The following is a 24,792-nucleotide window of genomic DNA, read 5'->3' as shown; positions in this document are numbered from 1 at the left end:
TGGCACCTACAGCCCAGGCTGTCCAACTGCCCATTACATATCCTTTGAAAACTGGGCACAGAGTCTCCTGCAAGTCACAGATGCCAGGAAAACAGGGCCGTCCCTGAACAAGAAAGGAAAATGAGGTCAGAAAAGGAAAGTTCACACAGGCTCCTTTCTTTTCAGTTTGTTGTGCTAGAAATGGGTGGCTGACCAAGTGTACCGAGAAACATGAGATTGTTTTCATGGGAACCCTTGTTAAAAGCTGGGCGAAAGCGTTGCCAACTTCACCTGTGCCAAAACCTTGCACCGACCAACCTTTGCCAACCTCTGGCAAAGGAAAGAGATTATGAAGGAGAGAGTAGGGGATTGATCTACCATATGCATTCCTCCCAGCTCTGGTACGGATTATAGTACCTTTGAAAACAGTCTTTAAGGTTTCCTATGCATTCTGTTAGACTGGGTGAGCCCCAAATGTTATTGATGGATTCCTTCAATCCTAGGACCTCAATTGCTAAACTGAGCTCTGTGGCAACTATAATTACTGTTTGACATCTAGAGGATCAGACTGCTGACTTTTCTGAGCTTATTGTCTCTTTCCACGAGTGGAGGTTAGGATGGTGCACGGCCCCACGTGCAGGAAGAGGGTGATGGTCACCGAGGGGCAGGTGCTGTCTTCCAAGAGCCAGGCAAGGGCGGGGCTGTCATCTGCTGCCTGCAGGAGAAGCAGGGCAGGAGCAGTTCTCTCTCGATCCCCCCCCCCCCACCCCGCACCAACCAACCAGGTCAAGATGCACAGCGAAGAGGACTTCAAAGTCCTTTGGAAGAACGTTGGGATGAGCCCATTTCTGCTCATTTCTCAGACAGTCAAACATGCGCCCAGAGGATTAGGAGAGAGAAAATGAGTCCTGAGGAACCGGCCTCTTTTACCCACTCTCCCTGGGCTTCCCTGGAATGGACCTTCCAGAGCAGAATAAGAACGCTGCTCTGGAGAATCCTGAGCACCTTCTGCGGGTTCCCTTAAAATCCTGATTTGAGGCAGGTGTGTTGTTATCGTCTTTTAAATCTCTGAAAGATGGTGAATTCATGAGCCTCCTGGTGAAAGCAAGAAGGAACTGAATTTCTTGTGCTGAGTAATAGGCTAGACCTCCAGTAAAAAGACCCAACTGGGAGCAAGCTCAGCCGCTGAGTACACAGACTCATGCCAACCAGTGTAGCCCTGGGAAGCAGTCTTGGCGGGGTGATGCTTTGCCTCTTCGTTAGATTATTATCAGGAAAACTCTCCACCACCAACAGGTGATCCATCCATACTGCATGGCTTTCTTTCCTCCTGGCTCCCTGCTCTGGAGCTGGCAGTGGGGCTGGGATATGCATGAGGGAGGGGGAGCGTGTGTGGATTTTCTGTCTTCCCTGCACACCCTGGCAGGTGACCAAGTGATCGTTCGGTGTTTTAAATTCCCCCAAGCCTCAGCCCCATCCAGTATCCTGCTCCATGAAGAAGTGGCCAGCTTTAGGAAGGCTCAGTCTCCCAGAGGTCAGCCCTGCAGCTAAGCCAAGAGCACTGCAGACCCCTTCATGGGTGCGGGAATCAGGGCCCTGATGGGTTTTGTGGCTTGGCCTTGACCAGCCAGAGTTCAAGTCCCCACTCCACTCCTGGACACCCCACCGTGGGCCCGGGGCACGTGGAGTCTTCCGCCTGAGCCCTGCCTCTTAATGATGTGCTCTCTCCCCTGGTCCTCTTGCTGTCCCCTCACAGGGTGCGGGCTGTACTGCCCTGGTGGTGGCCGTGGTGGCCCGAAAGCTGGAACTCACCAAAGCAGAGAAGCACGTTCACAACTTCATGATGGACACTCAGCTCACCAAACGGGTAAAACGCCACTGTCCACGTCTTAACGGGGGACTCAAGACCAACATGGGAGCCAGTCAGAAAGTAGCCACAGTGGGTTAGGCCCCCACCTTTCAGTGGAGGGTTGAGGGAGCCCCAGACACATGCAAACAGCCAGCGCAAAACGGGCACAATGTCCCAACGCTGAAGGCTCCTGTCTTCTCTTAAATCACTGTGCATGGTTCAGGCAACCAAATAACTTTCCTGATAATTACATCTATAGCATACAATGATGTAACCCGCCCCCCCCCCTTGCCTAATGGTACCGAGTAAATCACCCAGCATGAGGTGTTTTTCTTATGCTTAAATATTTTCATGCTTCTCATTAGGAAGGGCAGTAGAAAGTCTTAAAAACGATATTGGGAATGTATCTAAATCCAACCCTTTAAAAAAAATCATTACAGACAATCACTCCAAAATAACGTTCATCAAAATGTCATCATCCAATTTTCCCCCTTTTGGGTTTTCCAAATAATGTTTCTCCCTCGTAACTTCATGAAAGTGGGTAAGGAGGGTGAAAAACTGAATATAAGCAGGAATGGGAAGATCATTTAGCTGCTAAAAGTCTGACACCCCACTGAATCGTCAGAGAAGAAAAGGCCCATTTAGATAGAAGAGACAGAAACGAGCCTTCCAGGAAAACAGCAGGCCAAATGAGCAAGGCAGAAGCTGTTTATTTAATGACAGCTTTTATGGAAAATTCTTTAGAGCTGCAGGCCGAACGAAGGTCAGTAATATGATTTCCTGCAAAACTCTCCTCTTTCCGAAATGAGAGCAAAGCAAAACCCTGTGCTGGGGTCTTGGCCGCCCTAACAAGTTTCTCATTTAGGATTAAAGTGGGTTAGGAGACCCATGAGCCACGAGATTTTGATTGGGGTTTTTGAAAGCTGGAGAAAATATTCAGTGATGAATGTTGCAGCACAGTAAAAATGTGTTCTAAATAGAGACAAAGGCAGGAAGGGAGAACAAAAAGAGAGGGAGAGTGACAAAGGGTGGGCGTGCTCACTCAGAGGGAGGCGTGGGGGAATGGGAAGTTGCCAGGCCTCTCCAGTTTCTCAGCAGAATTATTTATGGTGTTTGATTGTTTGGTCTTTGATTACATGTACTGGATTCTTTAAAGAGCCTTCACAGATGTTAAAAAGAAGGGGTACAAGCAAATAGTCTTCCGTCGCTGCCATACAGATGGTTGTATACGGTACATCCTGGCACTGAGCTGTCCGTGGTACAAAAGAAAACATGATTTGTATCATCAAGATGGCAGGATTGAGGGCCATACCTGTGGGTAGGCCAGCCGGGTTCCACCCAGAGCCCTGTAACCTAGCTGCTTTCCTTCAGCCCCCTAGTAAGCATGCAGAAGTCATGCTAAGTATTGAGCAAATTACCAAAGTTGCCTCTGTTCTCCTGGAACAATTTGGTGCAGGAGTCAGGGGCAAGGGAGTCTAGCCTCCAAAACCTTCTCAGAAGCTGTTTCTTAGAGCAGAGACGTTAACAGCCTCTCTGTTTATTCTATTTGCTTTTTGAAACCAAGGATGTACCTTGTATATCATGTTATTCCTTTGTCCTCTCCATTTTTCACTCTGTGAATCAGACATTACAGGAAAATAAAGCCGAGGAAAGCCAGCTCCCTCACATGACAGGAAAATAAACAATTTTTCTGCAATATAATTGTACAAGGAGATGAGATTGTGGTTGCTAATTTCAAGCTTTCAAAAATAATTCTCTAAAATCCTCCTCAAGTCCACTTACTTTTTGAAAAGTGGGACTGAAAATCAAATCAACAAATATTTATTGCCCATCTATGAGTACAAGGCATCTTTTTATCGAATAACATCTCACTTTTCTGAGAACACTTAAATCTGTTGAAATGTCCCTTTAATATCTAATATCTTTTCCCAGAGAAACAAACAACACGAAAGGAGTGGCCCTTACAGAGAGAGGATTCTCAAAGCTGGCAAGACTGGAAAGGTTCTTTTACCTAACCTTGATTGAAAGGAAACTGGCTGTGAGCTTGGCCTGCTCTGGCTTCAGCTCCCCTTGACCTGGTCTCAGAGAAGCCCACCTTTCTTCCCCTGGCGATGCCTCATCCATCCTCTGTCCTCTCCAAGTGGCCCGCTGTGTCCAGCAGGGGTGGCTCATGGGTCAGACAGAATTCACAGTGAATTCACAGTGAATTCTCAGTGAATTCCCAGAGAAAGATCCGACCTTTGGAGGAGCTGATTGGGACATAATTGCAAACCTCTCAAGAGTGGACAATAAATAGATTTAACAGAGAAAAGCCATCTCTTACAATACATGCAACCTTAATTCTTCAAACCTCTAAGCAAAAAGAACAAAAGAGAGGAATTGTAACCTATTAATCATAAAAATACTCAGATTGTTCTAGTCTTTATTTACTCTGCCTGTCTTGCTGTAAAGGCTTCAGCCCAGACTTTACCACTAGAGTCACACTGTTTTTATTCACTTATTTGCCAGGGGGGGCGGGGGCAGGTGCGGCGGTGTTCTGATGGCACAGGGTCGGAACTCAGTTTCTGGTTTTCCTGATTCCCGTGGCTTTTCTTCTCTCACCTGTATAACTTGTCAACCCTGGTGGCAACGTCATTTCTGTATTTAATGCAATCAGATCTTCCCACACTGACTTTGCAGTGTTACTGCCATTGTTAATCTAGAATTATAATTTATTGCTAACCTCTGGGCTACTAGATAATATATATGTAAATGACACACAGAGAGACTATGAAAAAGATACTAGATCCCCACTTTTTCTCCCACTCAGTGCTACACATCCCGCTGTCGCTGTTTTAGGTAACGAAACACATCCATCACAGCTGGATGGCACTCCCTGTGTTCTGGGGACACCAAGATGAGTAAGAGATGGTACCTGCCCTCATACTTACTGCCTGTCCTCAAAGAGCACCTCTCCTTTCTAAAGAGCAAGGTAGCTGCCCATGGACACACTTGACTTCAGAGGCACCACGGACAGGAGACGTTCTGTTTGCCACGCCTCCTCTCCACATCAAACCTGCAGACACCTCTGCGGTGTGTGCCACTGGCTGAGGATTTTGTCTCCTTATCCTTGCCACGATGGGTTCCTGCCTCAAATACTTCATCCAAGTACATTTCCCCATGAAATCAATGAGTAAGACCAAAACCAAACCCATATCTTCCCTACACTAGTGCCTTCTCCTGCCTTCCCTGTTAATGACATCATCGTTCTTCCAGTCTCCAGGCCTGAAAGCTTAGCAGCATCTCTGACTCCTCTCTGCCCTGGTCCCCACAGGGGTCCGAGCAGCTTTGGAGTCTGATTCCACCTGGCCACACCAGCCTCTCCAGGTCCTCTGCCCACCATACTCAAAGCCACCATCTCAGTCTTGTACCATCTCAGTTGCTTGCTACCTTCTCATCTCACCTGGTCCTCCCTGACCCAAGTCATCCTGTACTTTGCTTCCTTGTGACTCTCCTTAGACTCTGAGACTTAGCTCTGAACATATCACCAACCAGCTCAAAAACCTTTAATAACCCCCCGGAACCTACTGATCCACTGATAAAAAAAGACTTTTCTTTATTTTTTATTTTTTAAAATAGAGACTAATTTTTTAAAATTTTATTATTTTTTGGAATGCATTGGGTCTTCGTTGCTGAGAGCAGGCTTTCTCTAGTTGCGGCGAGCGGGGACTACTCTTCGTTGCGGTGCGCGGGCTTCTCATTGTGGTGGCTTCTCTTGTAGCAGAGCATGGGCTCTAGGTGCCCGGGCTTCAGCAGTTGTGGCACATGGGCTCAGTAGTTGTGGCTTGCGGGCTCTAGAGCACAGGCTCAGTAGTTGCGGCGCCCAGGCTTAGTTGCTCTGCGGCACGTGTGATCTTCCCGGACCAGAGCTCAAACCTGTGTTCCCTGCATTGGCAGGCGGATTCTTAACCATTGCGCCACCAGGGAAGTCCTGAAAACTTTTCTTTAATTATGAGCATGTGTCAAAGTTTTATCACAATCCTGCTAGGGGAAAAAAATGTGTTTTTTTCCAGCAGGCTAATTCAAAGGTTTACTCATAGTAGGGGTCTTTTATAGGAAAAAGACAATGGTAGTCATTGTTGTACAGGGTACAGAAAGCCTGGCTAAAGGACACAGACTCCTGACTGACAGCTGGTAGGGCCCATGAGTGGATTCCCAGAACAGGTCTTAGTCTTTTAAAAATTTATCAGATAACCAATTGAGCAGTTATCACGAATGCTAATTCTCCCCAGAAGGGGATTATAAATTATATCACCCACTAAAGTTCTGTCCCAGACAGACTGGGTACAGTTTTTCTTTAGCAATAGTCATAGGAACATTGAGCTTTTGAGCTGGAAGCGTTCTTAGGGATGAGCCTCTCAGGCCCAGAGATGGGCAAGTGTGGGCCCCCAGCCATATGCAGTGAGCTGGGTCCCAGCCAGGGCTGCCGTTTGTTCTCAGGCTGGCAGGCAGCTCTCCAGCCATAACCCAATGGGTTTCCCAGAACAGCCAGTTCCTTGGAACTCAGAATGGTGGTTAGGGTCCCAGGTCTGCTGGAAAGAAAAGCCAGTTTACCTCCAAACTAGCTGAGCATCACATTAATAGCATTATGGAACTAGCCGTGGTTCATTCATTACTGCGTTGCTATGGGGGAAGACTACAAACTCCAACTTTGAACAACAGAAGTACATCCCTCCCCGCTCCCTGTCCCAGTGTCCTGCCTGCCACAGGGGTGGAGCCCCCGTTTCTAAGTGTTCGGTGAGGGCTTCTGGGTAAGGCGGGCAAAGAAGCCTGAGAAGGGAGTGTGGAATAGGATGGGGGAGGAAGAAGAGAGGGTATAAGGGGGGAAATGAAAGAGATGGCAGCGGCAGGAAGCCAGCAGGAAGTGTGTGTGGGTGAGGGTGAGGGAAGTGAGGGGTTGGCGGATAGAGAAGAGGGGACGCCTCGGTTATAATGGACACCTTCAGTCAGGTGTCTGAAGACGGGCCTGACCTGAGGGCTCTCAGATTGTGATTTTATCATCCCTTTAGATTTATTCATCTAAATTCAACCCCTGGAACTTCTTGAAGTTGTCGAAGTCACACCCACTTGCCAGGCCTGATCTGCCCTCCTCTCCAGCTTCCCTCTCCCTGGGAGGGAGTCCTGGCAGCACGGAGGGCATGCTATTTCTTTCCCGGGGGCCCATCAGTAGGGCTCCTGGAATTTCTCTCCCAGGGCTCCCTGTGGCTGTTGGGAGCATGGGGGGAGGTGAAGAAGGGCGCCCCTCGTCTGCCCCACATGTTCCTCCTGCACCAGCCTCCACGAAGTCTGGAGAGGCAGGTTACCCTGGCAGCCAGGCAGCCAGAGCAAGTCGTCGACATGGATAATACGGCCAAGAGCTCAAGGAACAGACATATGCGTTCTGTTTTATGTTTTCTTTCGCTGGAGGTGGGGGAAGAAGCTGACATTTGTTGGGGGAAGGAACATCAGTAAAACTACTGTGTACTGAGGCGCGGTGCAGCCAGGCTCTGTGCTAAGTGTTTCATTGAATCAACACCACAATCCCATTTCACAGATTGGGAGAACTTGCATCACTCTGTAGCACCCTACTGTGCTGTAGTTTTCTCTGAAGCACTTATTACCTGACGCTATATTACACAGGGCATGCTGTCCCCATAGGATTAGAAGCTCCTTGAGGGCAGAAATGTTATTGGTTTGTGCATCCCAGTATTCTTACTTCCTAAACAGTATCTGCCCCATTGTAAGGGCTCAGTAAATGTTTTGGGAAGGAATGAATATGAAAATTGAGTCTCAGAGAGGTTCCGCAAGGGTCCAAGGTAGAGATGATCATTCATCCCCTTGTGAGGTTTTTCTGAGGGCTAGTGGAACAATGTAAACAGAAAGTGTTTAGCATAGGGCCTGGCATATAGTAAGCACTCCGTGAATGTTAGCTGTCAGTATTATATGCAAGATCTTAGTTGGATGACTTTCTTGCCCGGGCTCATGAATCTTAGAGCCCTCCCTGAAGGACATAGGTCACTGAGCCAATTCTCTGGCCACCGTCAGAGTGAAAGCATACAATTCTTGGGAGGGAATGAATGGGCCCACGGAAAACAATTAGCTCGTATGCTTATGGGTTTGGGGGACGAAACAGCTAGTCTTCCATGCACAAACGGCCCTCTTCTAACCATCCCTGAGCCCATCGGATCATGGCCAACCTTATCCAGTCCTTCCCAGTTCCCTGACCCACCCACTCCCACCCTCACCCTCAAGCGCATCTTTTGGCCCTGGCGCCCCGCCCACTAGGAGAGCTCAGTGGGTACCCAAGTCCCCATCAGGGAGTGGTGCTTGGGAGCCCTGTGGAAGCTCAGTGAATCCCAGGGGGGGCAAACAGCCTCAACTGCCTCCCACCCCGGCGATGCTCAAAACAATCAGCCAGGTGAATTGGAGGGAGAACCTGGTCACAATAGCATTTACTGTCGACGTGGGAAAGCACAATGCAGTTAAAAGCCTATTTCTTTTTCTCTTGCAGATATTGATCTGCTTAGCTTGGTGCCAGGTTGTTTGCTGGCAATTAATTCAGAGTCAGCACCAAGGATTGCATTTAACATCGCTTTCCTGAATACGCGGGGGCCTCCCGTTCAAACCCATAAAGATGCTGTGACTGCTTTGCTCAGCTACCCAGGCTGTGCTGTGATTTTAGAACCTTATATTTGGGCTAAAGTTAAGTGCAGGACCTGGACTCCCTGTTCTGTCATATTGCTAAGTGAGGGCCATGATGATTAAAAACAAATCTAATGTCCTTTCCAGTTCCTTGATCCTGGAAAACAGGAAATAATTTTGTTTGTGTAGAGATGACATCTAGTCAGTCAGGTCTTTCTTCAGACCACATGAAAACCTTATGCTCTTTTTGGACCTGGCTCTTGTTTTGACTTTGCCATTAGCTAGCTGTGGGATTCTGGCCCTCACATTCTGTCTCTGAAGCTGTCATTTCCTCATATTTTCAGTGGGGGTTTGGGCCAGATGATGATAACTAGTATCTTTATGGTACTTTATAGTTTCTATAACACTTAAATCCACATTGACTCAGTTTGCCGTTTATCACTTTACAGTCTTGGTCTCTGTCTCAGTTTCTTCATCTGTAAAATGGGGATAATATTAGTACCTTCCTGAGAGAGTTGTTGTGAAGATTAAATGAGTTTACATATATGCAAAGTGGCACCTGGTAGATGTTCGCTCTTAGCCTCAGCACCATCAGCACCATGGTTATTGCCTCATTTGGGCCTCATAACAACCCTTAAGGTAAGGATTTATTTTTCCCTTCTTATAGATAGTTAAGCACTTACTCCTAAACTGGCAGAGGAAGGATTCACCTGCAGCCTCTCCAGTTTCAAATGTTTGTTCCACACCAACACAGAGACAGTTGTCAAAGGCTCATCAGCACTGACATTCCATGCCTCTATCAGTGTTCCAAAGACAAGACCCGTGTAACTGGGGCTCTGCCGATCATCACACATGCTGGGCAGGTTTTTCCCTCCTGTTCTTCTGTGAGGCTTTCCTTGGAGGCTAGGCACCTAGGGAAACTGAAAAAACCACCTGTCAAGTTGCCCTCTCCCCACAGAAGGGCAGTAGGAGTAGGCACTCCACAGAGAGAAAGCCTTCCCTTCTATGCTGCCTCTTTTGCCAGGAGGCTGATGTCCACTCCAGCCCCTGGACAGAACCCCGGTGACCACACCCTCCTCTACCTCCCCCCTCCTCACCTGGACACTTACCATTTCCAGCTTCTCCTCACCACCACCTGCTTCCTTTCAGGCAAGAAAGTACCAAAGGTGGACAATTAAGTCATTTAAAACCATCTTCACAGTAGATTTTTACTGAACAAAAAGGCAGTATTTATGTCACTTAGACATTTCTGAGAAGACCTAGCTGTTCTTTTAGAATATCACTTCAGCGCCAATGAAAAATGTAATCCAGCCTTAGTAATAAATTTTTAAAACATACACACAGAAGTTATCAGCCTGCAAAACAATGTTTCCCAGGCCTTCCCACACGTCTCAGTATTTTAACAACGTCCCATCTGTTGATGTCGGTCTGAAGAAGCAGGCCTGTACTCTCCAATTTTATTAAAATCCTTTCTGGCTAGTAACCTGATTTCTACTAGGCTGGCCTACTTACTTCCAGGCCTTGGGCCTGTGGGCCTGTGCCAGTTTGCATGGCTGACAGAAATGGGAACGGTTAATCAAAAATCTGTTTAGCTTGTGCTTAATAAGAAATGTTTCCTCTTGCTCTTGTTACTAATTGCTGAAGATGTCTGTGTTTGGATTAAAACTTTGTCCCCTGCCATCTGGATGCCATTGATATGTCTCAGCTCTGTCGTGAGCCAGGTGATATCAGTGGTTTCCATGTCAACAGATGACAGCGTCATATGTTGAAATGTGTGATTGCAGTGCAGTGAAAGAGCCAGCCTTGGGAAAGAGGCAGCTCTGGTTTCACAACAAAATATCTTCACTGATTTTCAGACACTGCTTGGAAATGATTTCAGTTTTATGCTAATTACATTTACATGTGAAATTACAGTGTAAATGTTTTTTGCCATTTGGGAAAGGAAACAATGGACTTGTTAATACCTAGAGTTCTATTCAGTGGGAAATTTCCTCAAAGAGGCCTTGTAAAATCTCCAGCTGAAGTGAAAGAAGTCAGACAGAGAAAGACAAATACAGTATATCACTTATATGTGGACTCTAAAAAATACAACAAACTAGTGAATATAACCAAAAAGAAGCAGACTCACAGGTAAAGAGAATAAATTAGTGGTTACCAGTGGGGAGCAGGAAGGGACAACATAGGGTTTGGGGGAGTGGGAGAAACAAACCACTGGGTGTAAGATAGGCTCAAGGATGTATAGGACAATACGGGGAATATAGCCAATATTTTGTAATAACTGTAAATGGAAAGTAACCTTTAAAAATGGTATACAAATTTTAAATAATTTTTAAATAAATAAATGAAATCTCTAGCTGATAGGAAATCTGTTTACTCTGTGAATCCAAGAAATGTACCATGTACACTAAATAGAAATCCCACGTAGAGCATGGAACTCTGCATCCAAGGGCAGCAATGGTACATGTTTATCTATTCAAAGTGTGCCCCAGGCCTCCAGGTCTTGGTAATGTAGCCTATCTAAATATAGCATCAGCAGCAACAGTCGATAGGCAGTCCTGAAATAATTAAGAAAGAGACAAGAACCACCCCTCAACTTCGGGCTCCAGTCTACTGTGTCCAACACAGGATTAATAAGAGATGAATTTTAATGATCCTTTCTAAGAGTTCATGATTTCATTAAGGAAAAAGATCGTTGCAGAATCATTTCCTTATAAGGTAGACTATATCGACAGACATAAAAAACATGTTATGTGAACCTAGGAAAATTTACCTGATAGCAGCCTGTTTTATTTACTTTTCCTTAGATCAAGAATGCTGCAGCCAATGTCCTTCGGGAAACGTGGCTAATCTATAAACACACAAAGCTGCTAAAGAAGATTGACCACGCCAAAGTCAGGAAACACCAGAGGAAGTTCCTCCAAGCAATCCACCAGTGAGTAGGCCGGGGCAGCTCAGCCACCAGAGGACCAAATTAGAAGTGGTGGGTTCCCCAGAGCTCCATCAGTATCTTCCTGTATACTTAGAGGAGCAGGAGAAATCCATTCTTTTCCACTCAACAACCACTGGGGGAGGTGAACTGGCCGCAGATCAATCTGTTTATTCACTTATTGCACCTGCCACTGCCAGACATTGGACAGACTGCTATGGAAGGTAAAAATTAGGTAAGAGCCTCAGGGTACTCTCATAGTCTACACACACACACACACACACACACACACCACATCACAACTGGAAGCAGAACAAATTGTGGTCAGTGCTTTCTATAAGCTAAGTATTTAAAAAGTATAGTGGATTTTTAAAAGTAGAGGATGAAAACATTTATTCTGACCTGGAGGCTTGGGGAAACCATGAAAGGCCTAGAGTAGGGCACTTAAGGTGGAAGGCACAGCCTAGATAAAGGCATAGAAGCCGGGAAATGATCTGAAGAGTGGTGAGGAAACTATAATGACTGAAGGCAGGCATGCGTGGAGGCAAGAGTTTGCTTTCTTGGGGACCTGCCAAGCCCTTGATTCTGGTCAGTTGTCACCCATGTTTGAGGTCCTGGGCTGGGTTCCAAAACCAGATGAATTGATGTGGGTATGGAATCTGCCCGTGGGGCTGAGCCCAGCGCTTGAAGAGCATGGCTATTACGACTCTTTCCCGCAGACTGAGGAGCGTCAAGATGGAGCAGAGGAAGCTGAGTGACCAAGCCAACACCCTGGTGGACCTTTCCAAGGTGAGTGGCAAACTCCGAAGACCCCGTAGAGGGTTCTCAGATGCTGGCATTTCAATTTCTCAGGTGTGGCTGTGAAGGCCTGGCCTTGGCCAAACTGGACAGTGCAGGACCAGGAAAGCAAAGACTGCTTCCTCCTTTGTTAAAAAATCATCTGGGTTCGAGTTCTTGACACTTGCAATCTACTAGTGCGTGTTGTTGACTTTTAAAACCTGGCATGCGTTTCTTAAATTCAGTCAGTCAGGTCAGTCTTTGCTGGGATTTAATTAGCTGACCTACTACATCTTTTCGGTGTGTTGCTTGATTAGCTGTACACTGAGTTTGCACAGGGTGAAGCACACTGACGAGACCAAATGGTGATAATGGCGATGCTGCTTCCTGGGCCACACCTAGGAGGATCCTTCCGGTTTGCCGTTATAATTGCAAACTCATTTTCTTGCATCCTCCAGTCCTTACAACTCAGCTTTTCTGGCCCCAAATCGGTGGTGGTGGTGGTGAGGGGTGCATTTCTTTATTTCTCATGCAGATGCCAAAAAGGAGAGCCCTCCTTTGAGAGTCCTACTGTCATTCTGCGTTTCTGGCCCTGAACTGCTGTAAATACTGTAAAGGAACTCTCTCCTTTTGCAAATCTCTGGAGTGAAGGAATCGGAGGCTGCACCGCTGGCAGAGCTGAGCGCAGGCGCCAATGAAGAAAGGGCCTCCCCTCTTCAGCCCCTCCTCCTCATTGCCTCTTTTTTTTTTTTTTTTAAATTTGTTTTTTATTTTTGGCTGCATTGGGTCTTCGTTGCTGAGCGCAGGCTTTCTCTAGTTGCGGCGAGCGGGGGCTACTCTTCATTGCGGTGTGTGGGCTTCTCATTGCGGTGGCTTCTCTTGTTGCGGAGCACACGCTCTAGGCGCGCGGGCTTCAGTAGTTGTGGCACACGGGCTCAATAGTTGTGGCTCGCGGGCTGTAGAGCGCAGGCTCAGTAGTTGTGGTGCACGGGCTTTGTTGCTCTGCGGCATGTGGGATCTTCCCAGACCAGGGATCGAACCCGTGTCCCCTGCATTGGCAGGCAGATTCTTAACCACTGCACCATCAGGGAATCCCCCTCATTGCCTCTTGATAGAAATTTTATATCAAATGTATAGCCCAGGGCCAGGCTGGCAGAACATTCCAGCAGATGTCGATTATCATCATGGAACACATTCCCTGGGTAAGCAAGAGAAACTCCCTCAGGCAAATTAAGCCCCCTTTGAAAAGATGGTGCAATCAGAGAAATTGCCAGTTCTTGGGCCATGTGCAGGCGCCTTGTTCAGTGAAGGGATCAGGCCAGAGAAAGGGCCTCCTAAGCTTGGCAGGACTTCAATCAGGGAATGTGTGGCTGGCACAGGTGGGGAGAAGCCCACAGGCTGTGTGCTTTGGAGGGCGCACTGTGGTGGAGTGCAGGGCTCCCGAGAGCCAGGAGGAGGCAAGGATGTGAATGGAACGCCCAAGTGCAGAAGGGAGCCCCCCATGGTCTTGGGTGCGCTGCTTAAAACTCTTGGGTTTCAGTATCAGAAACCCATTGGAAGTAGGTTTTAAAATATAGGTGTTTATTATAAGGATACAAGGAAGTCTCATTCCAGGCAGAACCTCAAGGCAGGCATGTGGTCAGACTTCAGGAAAGAACTACCTACAAGTGCCCCTCACCCTGGAAAGTATTCGCTCACCCTCTCTTCGCTCTCCTGTTCAAGTGCCTGCTTCAATTCTCTCTCTCTCCCTCTCCCGCATCTCCTGACAACTTTCTATGCCCCCTGTCTCCATGGCAGACCATGGCAGGCCCCTATCCAGAGAGTACATGTTCTAGTTCTAGCCACAGGCAAAACCGATTGGCCATCCTCCTATTGGTCTTAATTCTAAATTCTCAGAAGGGATGAGATGACTGGCCAGTTTGGGTCACGTGTCCACCCTTGGACCAATCAGCTGAGGCCAGCAGGGGGGGTCGGGTAGGGCAAACATGGCTGGGGACCCACGCTGGGAGGTGCAGGAATGGCCCAACAAGCCCCAAGATATTTCTTTTACAGGTAGCCATGTTTCTGCCTCCCCTCTCACCTGGCAGGACAGGCTGTGGCTGGTGTTCTCCTGGGAATAGTGGGCACACTGGACTTTCAAGCCTGCATTTCTTCAGTGCCAGCCACCGCCTCTCACAGAGACAGGGCCCTGTGCAGAGCAGACTGGGTGAAGCAAAAAACTCAGTGAACTGGAAAGAGGCTCATGTGAATTGGGTCGGGGAACTAAACCATCAATAACCTGGGAGCAAGTTACCTGGAAAGAAAGGGTGTGGAGGAGAGGGTTAAGGGAAAGCGTCTGCAGGGCTACCGGGAGTGGTGTGGGACCTGCAGGGAGGGTGAACTCTGACATCCATCCAGTCTTCATCTTTCCTCCCAGGAGACTCAGCCAAGGTCCTGGCAGCAGCCTAGCATCTTTCACAGTGGTCCACATTCCCCCTGGTATCCTGTCACCAAGCAACAGAACAGGGGAGACAATAACACTGTGTTCTCTCCCTTTTCTTTCTGTGCTTCGTCCTCCCAGCTCACCACCTTCCACCCCTGTCCTTTGGTCCTTTCTAGATTAAGAAAAGGGTGTGTGGCCTCCACATAACACTTGCTGTATTGAAGAGCTCGCTCGTAGGGTGGCAGAGATGGGGTGGGGGAACGCTGGGATGCTTTATATGCTAGCTTCAGTGTCTTCCATTGAAGTGTAAAAATCATTCCCCACATCTGAGGCTCAACTGATCAAATAAGATGGTATCTGTGAAAATGCTTTGTGAACTATAACGGTTTTGCATGTGGTAGTTCTGATTAGGAATATAGATGAGGAAACCAAGGTCCAAAGAAACAAAGAGACCATCCCAAGGTCGGGCTGTTGGAGAGCTGCCACGCTGGGGCTGAGACCCAGGGGCCCGGATTCAGTCCAGAGCTCGTTAGGGTGCCCCTGCGGTCAAATAGATTTGTGGTGTTGTACATTCTGGGAAGAACATGCACCTTGAAGAGGTTCTGTGAATGTTAATTAATGAAGGAAGCACTCTTGCTTCTAAAGTCACGCTGTCCTCTGAGGGGGCCACAGAAGAGTCCTGCCCTTGCAAAGGCAGAGCTGCCTCACTCCACCTCTGTGACGGCTCCCTTTGGGGCTGCAGCCAGTTAGTTTCCTGGTGGGAAGGTATCACTACATTTTCAATCCCCCTTCTCCCATCTCCTTTCTGGCTTCTCATATTTTGCCACCTTCCTTTACTTTTTTTTTCGTTCACCTCATTCCCTACTACCTTGGCCCCTGCAGGCACCAGTGGTTTCTGCATCTTCCTGGAGTAACTTGAAATTTCAGGTAAAATAGGATCAGGGTGTCACTGGCAGATGACCAGAAACCCCTAGAGCTGCAGTGCCTGCAGGTGGGGTTTGGGAGGGTACAAAGCAACCGCCAGCCTGGCCCACAGGAACACCCGAGAGCATGAAGTCTCCCAAGAGTCTTGCTCCCAAGTCTGATGTCATTTGTTAGTTTGCAGGGAGAAATGTGTCTGTCACATAGATAAGGGCTCTACAGACCAACCCGGGAAGCCAAATCATAACCAGAAAGTTGCCTGATAAGAGGAGAGTCAGAACCGTGGTGGAACGGTTGGAACAAAAGTGGTTTCATTTCAATTAAATGAATTGAATTTGAGGGATAGTTAGACGCAGGGTGGGCAGGACTTTGTACTGGTGAGATGTGGGGCCTGAGGCAGAGGATGACACCCAGGTTTCAGGTGGGGACAGCCGGAATGGATGGCCTCTCACGGAGCCAGGGAGCACTGGCAAAGAGCAGACGTAGGACCGAAAATGGTGCACTTGGCACGAGCTGCCTTTGTTTAGTGCTGCTCTGACCTAGTTTTATAACTGAACTCTCAGAGGACAAGTTTATTTTATTACATTAAAGTTTTATTTTATTGGCAGTTCCCTGGAGGTACCCCATTTTTGCTCCCCTGCTCTCACGACCTTGTTCAATGTTCATTCACAAAAGCTTCCGGAACACCTGCTCTCCAGAGGCAGGCCCTGGGCTGGGCCCCCTTGGGAGTCTTCTCTCCTTTCCTTCAGCCACTCAGGTCTCGGTGGGAAACGCTGAGAAACTTTCTAGGTATATGGAAATAATTTGTGGCGCAAAAGGTCTTTTCCCATCAGTTAAACTCCTACATTGGCCAAAGGATGGAAGGGACGGTGATTTTTCCCTGTGCCAGCACTTTATTCATGCATTAGTTCTACCAACATCTTTTAGTGCCAACCACGTGTGACAGACCCCCTTGCTAGGCATGTTTATGTACATTTGTCCATCAAAAAATGTTAGTTGAGCATCCCCTATGTGCCAGACGGTGTTTTAAGCCCTTGGGACACATCAGTGAACACAACAGGCGAAGGTCCCCGCCGTGGAGGAGCTTTCCTTCTAGTGGGAGAAAACAGACAATAATAAGCAGAAGAAACAGCAAATCAGCTAGTGTATTAGAAGGTGGCATGAAGAAAAGAAAAGACTTGAGCAGGATTAGCGGGATCAGGAGTAGGGCTGGGAACAAAGTGCCATATTAACAAGGGCATCGGGGGGAGATGACTTTTAAGGGGAGGCTGAGAGGAGGTGAGGCTGTCGGCCATGGGATGTGTGGGGAGTGAGCAGTGGTGACAGGGCGGGTCCCTGGGACACTGGAGATGGCACCAAGAGCAGGAAGTTTACTGGGGACACCATCAGGACAGCACCTGTTGGGAAGCGAGGGAAGCAGGATGGGGCAGAGGGAGAGTCTGAACTGTGGTACGATTGACAAAGGCCTCGACCAACCCACGGGAGTTCCGGAGGTGGACTGGCCCTTCAGGGGTGTCCCAAATTGAGGCAATGTCCCTCCTCATTGACCAGGCAGGAGAGGGGCTGTAACCTCAGCGAGGCAGCTCCCTTTCACTACGGCCCAGTCCTGAGTGAGTTACGTTGTACACTGTACATTCTGGCTGCTGTGTTGAAAGTTGGGGCGGGGCGGATCAACAGCTTTATAACTATGTGTTGTTATTATTAACTCCTATTTCATAAGGAAACCAAGCAGAGAGGTTAAGGGGCATGAGGGAAGGCACATTATTAGTGAGTGGCAGACGTGTACTTGAACCCTGGCCTACCAATGGTAAGTCTATTGCATCGTCCGCTCCCCACCACAGAGCCGTCTCTTTCATCAGTAGGTACCATTGCCATATGAGCTGAGAGGTTGGACGCAGTAAGAACATGAGGGCACTTTAGGGACTTGTTCTATTTAAGAAGAAAGTGCTGCCTTTCCATTCTATATATTTTCTAATATATTTTTATAAGTAATATATATTATTTTTGTAATAAAACAACAACAAAAACACACACACAAAAAAACCCCACTGTGCCATTTGAGCCTCCAAGTCTTCAAGAAAGTAAACTGTTTCTCTGTCCTTGGCCAGATCCGACACGGCCAGTGTGGAAGTTGATCCCTGGAGGAGTTGTGTTTCAAGTGTAATCTGGAGGAGTATTTCATTTTTCCCATTGCAGATTCCTCTGCAATGACCTGTCGTCTCCCTGTCTCTCCCAACAGATGCAGAACGTCATGTATGACTTAATCACAGAACTCAATGATCGGAGCGAAGATCTGGAGAAACAAATCGGCAGTCTGGAGTCTAAGCTGGAGCACCTCACCGCCAGCGTCAATTCCCTGCCCCTGCTCATCGCGGACACCCTGCGCCAGCAGCAGCGGCAGTTCCTGTCTGCCCTCACGGAGGCCCGGGGCGTCAGCGTGGCAGTGGGCACCACCCACACCCCACTCTCCGACAGCCCAATCGGGGTCAGCTCCACCTCCTTCCCAACCCCGTACACGAGTTCAAGCAGTTGCTAAATAAAACTCCCCACTTCAGAAGCATTACCCATAGGTCTTAAGATGCAAATCAACTCTCTCCTGGTCACTTTGCCATCAAGGAACATTCAGACCAGGGAACGTAAAGAAGAGAGACCGAGCTAATTAACTAACTCATGTTCATTCAGCGTGCTTGGTTTGATATGCCTTGAAACCAGAAATCTGATCTCTGTTTAGGTGCCTCTACTCGGGAGCAGGAAGAGGAGATGACAGGAAACGACGCCTCTGGTAGGGCCCTTGCGGCACAGTTGGTGGAGAACAGACACCCACGTTCAATCTCAGGTCTTCACGTGGGGGGGGGTGGGAGTTCAGATGCACTGAAGTAGCCGGCAGTGAAGCCAGCCCGGAGGAGGATCCCGTGGGGGGAGGGCTTGGTGTCAGGCTTGGGGGATGGGTTCCTCACCCCAGGGTCCTCCAGCCCACCTGTCTGCGTTCCTTCTGTCTAAGGAAGCCCCTGGATGACAAAGTAAGGGAGAGCTGCCCACAGCTTTTGCCAAGACAGACATGCTTTCCTGCCATCCCTCACACAGTCATAAAACAAAATTTAGACTGAAAGAAAAATAGACAAATAAAAAGCCAGACTTTCCATCCAATATTAATACCCATATAAACCCGTGTATTTGCAAGCGTGTGCATGTACACACACACATACACATCCCACAGTCAACCCAGGTCGTTTCTGGTTTGCACTTGACCCAAATAAAGAGGGACCTGGTACCTTACCCTGCACACAGTAGGCACTCTCTAAATGCACGTTGAGTTGGTCTGAATCGGGATGTGGGTGCTGTCAGTTCAGGTAGTTTGCCAGTGTCAGCCACGTCCTGAGCTTCACTGAAGATGCAGGTTGCTTCAAACACAAAACAGGGTGCTTTGCCCTGGGTATGCACCATGCTTGCTCTGAGATGAATGACAAGACAAAATTGGCATTCTGGAGAGATAAGCAGCCTTCTAAAAATAACAGCTTCTGCAGAGTTTTCATCTTATATCCAAACAAGCTGTGTTCCACTGGAGCGCATGATCAGCTGTATGTGTGTGAGGGAAGGGGTGCGGGATCTGTGCAGGCGTGCACACACATGCACCAACAGGTGCGACCCCAGGACACCTGCATGAATAGAAGTATTGTCTGGGGGGTTTGCTCAGTGATATTTATCCAGCAACAGGTTTACAGCCCCAGATGTTAGGAGCGCAAAGGGGTCAAGTGCCTCACCTGAGAGCTGGGAGAATTGATGGTGAGTGGCCCAGCTGGTCCCTTCTACCTGACCTAAAACCACCTCAAAGTGTAAGGTTATGAGGATAAAGGGAGCCTTTAGGGAACCCTGTGGGTAAGATAAGGTGACACGGATTTGTCAGTATCCTGTTCCTGCTGTGCCATGTTAATCCTGGTGCAGAAACTATTGTAATACATCTCAAACTCCAAGGGATTCCAGAAACATCCAGATCCAGTGTATGACAGGCATTGTGAGGAGAGGGCATGGGGATGCATGATATTTTCCGCACTCCACCATCTAACCATGCATAATGTTTGGGATGTGAAAACCATCATACTAGTCATCACATTTCTCATTCTGAGGTCTTTGGCGTCTGCTTGTGGGGACTTAAATCATACTATAGGGAATATTTCATCTGTTTAGGGTAAAACAGAAGGGTATCATTTGTGGATGGCTGTCCTGTTGGGTTTCACTTTGTACAGGACATCGCCACTTTTCCAAAGGCAGAGTCTAGCTGTGAAGACATTTCCTCTACAACACTGGGCCTGGTCTTCTAAGGACAAGGGAATCATCAGACAGCAAAAGGTAGACCACCCTAGAAAGGCCAATCTTTCAAGAAGATCTGGTCTCTTGTTCAACCTCTTCTTATATCTCTTTTCATTGCTGTGCTGTTCCCTTGATGCCCTCATTTTTATCTTGATAACTCCTGTGGGCATTTTCCTTGGTTGCTTTGCACACCATAGATGCCACACTTGCTGCTGGCTTTAAAATTTTTTTGCTTGTTCTTTTAACTATTGATTATCTAAAAGATCCCTCTCCTTTTTTTACCAGTCCCAGGAATGGTGCTCCTGTTTTCAGTGACAGCTGAACATACAAACAGACCAATAAGCAGATGAAATAACCATGCAGTTTCTTTGTGGCGTTAGTTCATTTCACAAAGAAATGAAGTGAAGAGCACTGACAGGTCAACCTGAGCGTGCCAATCCCAGTCATCTAACCTACAGCCCTCAATTCTTAATTCCTGGTCACCCTTCCCATTCCCCCGTAACCCTGTGATGTGTGTGTGTGTGTGTGTGTGTGTGTGTGTGTGTATGTGCACATGTACACAAATAGGGATTTAATCTGAATTTCAAGCAAATGGCATGCAAGATTCCACTGCTACTCCTCCTGCCAAAAAGTGTGTGCAAACTGTCGTTGGCCCATCGCTGTCTGTGGGTGACTCTTCTTTAACTCACCACTAATGCTATTCACTTAGGTAAATCCTGAGGCCCAACCTAGCAACACTAGCAAAGAGAGTGGTTGGAGATATTTCCAGTAGCAGTAGCCACTGGCGTCCTAGAAACATATGGGCATTTGTAGCATGACTGGACCTATTGGTAGTGCAATAGCTACGTATGGTTTTTATCCTTGGCGAAAGAGTACTTACTCTTCGGAAAAAAAAAAAAAGTTATCAAATCTGCATGTTGATCCTGCAATGGTAAATGGGAGGCTGCTTCTCTGTACTGGTTTTTCAGCTTTATGTGGGGAAGTTTCCCATTCTCCTGCAAGTACAATCAACCCTTGATGATTTAGGTATTGATTATCCAGGGTGTAGCTCACCCAGGTTTCCTTCCTACAGCCCATCTTTTGGCTAATTCCACTGAGCCTCAGTATCTTCATCAGATGGGAAAAGGGGGCAGGTGGATTCTCATGCCATGCCTTCTTGTTCTGTAATTTCAAGTTTGGTGGTGGAGGAGGTTTAATTATCTACTCAAGAATTGGCTATATGGAAAAACTATTAATTACAGTAACCTCACTCCAGCACTGAACTGATTGAGTTCTGCCCACTCCTGGAAGGATGACCCAGTGGCAGAGCCCCTACTATAATCCTTCTGATAACTCAGTGTCAGGTAAAAGTACTCTAATATTCCCTAAAATATCTAGACACTTGAATTAAAAATACAGAGCCACCCCCTCATCGCTTAAGCCATATTATAGCTTCATGTACTGTAAAGTCAGGGATGTACTGTGATACTTTAAGACCACTAATCTCAGTGGAATTTCAGGACATAGCATCAGTTGGTAAATTATACCAGACTAGGGGCTCACTCCTCCTTAGATTGAAGTCCAAATAAAAATCTGCATCTTTGGATCAAAGGCCACATATGTGTGATCATCATCAATAAATTTATCATGAAGTGTCTATGAACTGCTCTTGCCATCCTCATAATATGTAACTTCATGACATCATATCTCTAGAAATGCTTAATGCAATGCAAAAGAACAAGAGGGGTAAGGCCCTGCATCACCACTAACTTCTGACCTCAGCAAGTACCAGTGGTGTAACAACAATCTCATAACTGAAGAGGTATAGAAAATGTCTGTGCAAGTAATTTCCAAAGTGCTGAGCAAGTGCAAACTATTGTTATTTATTAAAGGCCAAGAAGAAACAGCATTGAAGAAACAAAGATTTTAGTATATAATATTTGAGGCTTTCCCCCTTAGATTTTTGATAATTTCTTGTGAATAAGTAATGATGGAAGAGAAGAAAACTAGAGATGCAGAATCAGAATAAATAAAACTCTAACACTGGATCCACATCTTTGGCCAATGACTATAACCACCCCATACCTCAATTTCTCTATGCTTAAAATGAAGGTAATAGTTAATATTCTTAAGTACAAAGTATTCAATAGATTTTAAAATGAAATCACTATCGCCAACAACAGCAGCCCAGACTGACTCTGTCGAGTCCACACCTTGATGTTGCCTCTGAATGTAGTCAATAGTTACCAAAAAGTAATTCTTACATATCAACCGATGTGAAATTAGCAGGGAGAAGTATGGGATTAGCACATAGTCCCAGGACCTCTCTCCTTCAGAGCATACCTCAACAAACAGTGCACCCCAAATTAAGAATCAGTGTTTCATCCCAGAACCCATGGTGTTGCTACCATCACAGGACCACAACTGAGACACTATGAAGTCATTGCACTACCAGTAGGTTACTGCTCTTAAATCCTAAAATACGTCCCAGTTCTACACAATCATCCTACTTCCCTGGATGTTGCTTAGAAGCAGATGAAGCCTCCGTCAGTGGCCATTTGGCTGCCGCTATTGACTCTGCGGCATTCGGTTTCAGTACCTTAGACAGCTATCTGGTGGCTTCCTGGTAGGCGGGAACAGCCCCTTCCCTTCCCTTCCCGTCAGCTTAATGACGCCCTGGACAGTATCCCTTCCTTCTCTACTGCCGCCAAAGTAAACATTGTGGGAACGGGATCATTGATACCACTAAGAAAGGAATGTTACAGGGATAGCAATATTAACGGTCTGCCTCTGGCAGTAGAATATAGGTGAGTGCTCTTCATCCTGAAAGCTTGTGCCAGGCTGCATGAATAGTTAACACTAAACTCCTGTCAGACAAGTAATATGTAGATTTTTACTAAAATAGACCGAAGCTTATTAAAAGTACTCAGTGCAATGGTATATAAATATATACAGATAGAGAAAAAAAATAACTGTGATCTTTTTTTCTTACACCATTACTGGAAATGCCCAAACATGAACTGGAGTTCCCTCTGAACAAAACCATTATCAAATCATCAACGTATGACCTCCAAATCTAGGTGCCAAGTGCCCTGCCACAGTTGTTTACACACCTGAGAAACGTGTTCTGGAAGCTGTACTCTTGGGCCTGGACCATGTGTTGAAACAAACAAAAGAGACGTTGTGACCAACCAAGCTGATGGAGGAAAAGCACAAAATTCAACACCAACCTATAGTTCGGATCCCAAAGAGATGCTGAATTTATAGCCAAAAAAAAAATATATATATATATATATATATATATTTTGACAAAGCAAATATCAATCTGATCGGAACAGCCAAAATCCAAGTTCACAGAAGAAGGACAGGGAATAAACAACATTCTCTAGCTGTGTCATATTGTCTCAGTTTTTGAATCTCAACCAGGACTGATCCACCTTCATCAGACACACTTTTTAATGGCGCAACAACTCAATGCTGGTCCCAGATTCTCCATTCTGCACTGACCAGAAGAGAACAACAAAAGAGAGCAACAGGATGTCAATGGAGGAAATATTTTCATGGTGAACTCAGAAACTGATGTGTTTATATTCAGAATCAGATGAGCTTCAATATGAATTTGCATCTTGCCTCTGTACTGCTTGCTATTTTTTAATGATAGGAGAAAGTATAACAGTTTATTTTAAATATGAAATATATTGCTATATTATAAAATATATTGTAACTTTCAACTAACATTTTGTATCAAACTAGTCTTTAGCAGGTCCGGTGTCAGCCTGCTCTCCCAACGACTGTTTCTGAGTACACATCACTGTTAGTGATTGCCTGACACCCAGACCAAGGGTCCTCAGCCTACAGAACTGCCATATTCTAATTCTCTGAGACGTGACTATTAGAAACAAAACAACATTGTTCCCAGCTTAGATGACTAATTCTACCCTAAATTCTTTCAAGCCATTTCAGAAGAGATTTTAAAAGCCATCACTCCTTTAATAGCTGTGCAAAGCCAGTTTAATAAAAGTGCAGGCTCTTCCTATATAAATGCAAAGACCCTCTTCCATAAATGATACGTCTCAAACACAGTCAACTGGTGTTTCCTTTGGCAATGTCAGAATGGGGCATAAGGAAGACTCTTGTTCTCCTGTGACACAAAAGACTCAAAATTCTAGGCATTATAAGTTTCTCTGTGTCAGAGTATAACTGGGATTGGAATTCCATTTACCCGGGACCCAATGAGAGGCTGGTGTGCAGGCGTGCTTTCCTGAGTCAGCAGTGCCCTAGAGGGTGTGGGGTTTGCACATGTTTATCCACAGCACTGAGCACAGCTCCTGAGGGACTGAGGGGAAGAGGCGGGACACGCAGAGAGCCGGCCTTCCTTTTCTGCTAGTTTACTCCAGCTGGGAGGAAGGAAGAGTTTCAATCAAGAGATTTTCCTTTACTGGCAAAATTGTGGCAAATTCTCTACTTTGGCAACTATGATATCCATGCCCCGCCTTCTCGGAGACACACGTGTAGAATTTCTCACTTCCCTCCTTTGACTGACCAAAGGACTATTTGTAGACGAAAACAGGATGTGTTTGGTTATAGAACAGAGGTTTCCTAGAATCAGTGGGCCTCCTCCCAAGGAGGACCCTCATTTGTTGCCATCACTCGGTATAGTATTGCACAGGTGCAAACCAAGTAGCATCAGGGTAGATTGAACTGAGTATGCGCATCTCTTCCCTTCACAATCTCTGACAATTCACACAGATATACTGATAGTGCAAAACGGCAGGTTTTCTCCTGGGAAAAAGGCTGGAACCCTCTCACACTTCCATTCATTTGAGCTTAAATATAGGTAAGGCTGGGGCTTCAGTGGTGTTAGTCATGCCATTCGAAAGAGAAATATCTAAATGCCTAGTTTCAATCTGCTTGTGTAGCTGAGACCTAACTTGGACACACATTTTATTTTTATTGAGCTGAGTTCTCTCA

General features: G+C 46.6%; 1 protein-coding gene across 5 annotated transcripts in view; it reads left to right on the top strand.

Annotated features, from left to right (window-relative positions):
* KCNN3 (potassium calcium-activated channel subfamily N member 3) overlaps window positions 1–23,556 on the top strand; it is a 188,003-nt gene extending 164,447 nt beyond the window's left edge. For 4 of the 5 annotated variants that reach the window (XM_057548315.1, XM_007178479.2, XM_007178481.2 and 1 more), the window contains 4 exons: window positions 1,736–1,846; window positions 11,293–11,420; window positions 12,134–12,203; window positions 17,774–23,556. In XM_057548315.1, coding sequence (XP_057404298.1) covers window positions 1,736–1,846; window positions 11,293–11,420; window positions 12,134–12,203; window positions 17,774–18,070 — 606 coding nt within the window. In that variant the 3' untranslated portion in view covers window positions 18,071–23,556. The remainder of the gene's footprint in view (window positions 1–1,735; window positions 1,847–11,292; window positions 11,421–12,133; window positions 12,204–17,773) is intronic. The other variant, XM_007178480.2, reaches the window with a different exon arrangement.
* The last annotated feature ends 1,236 nt before the right edge of the window (window positions 23,557–24,792 follow it).

This window comes from Balaenoptera acutorostrata, chromosome 1, assembly GCF_949987535.1.
Source record: "Balaenoptera acutorostrata chromosome 1, mBalAcu1.1, whole genome shotgun sequence".
NCBI classification, from domain to species: domain Eukaryota; kingdom Metazoa; phylum Chordata; class Mammalia; order Artiodactyla; family Balaenopteridae; genus Balaenoptera; species Balaenoptera acutorostrata.
Note: the sequence above shows the minus strand (reverse complement) of the source record. Positions and strands in the feature narration are given on the sequence as shown.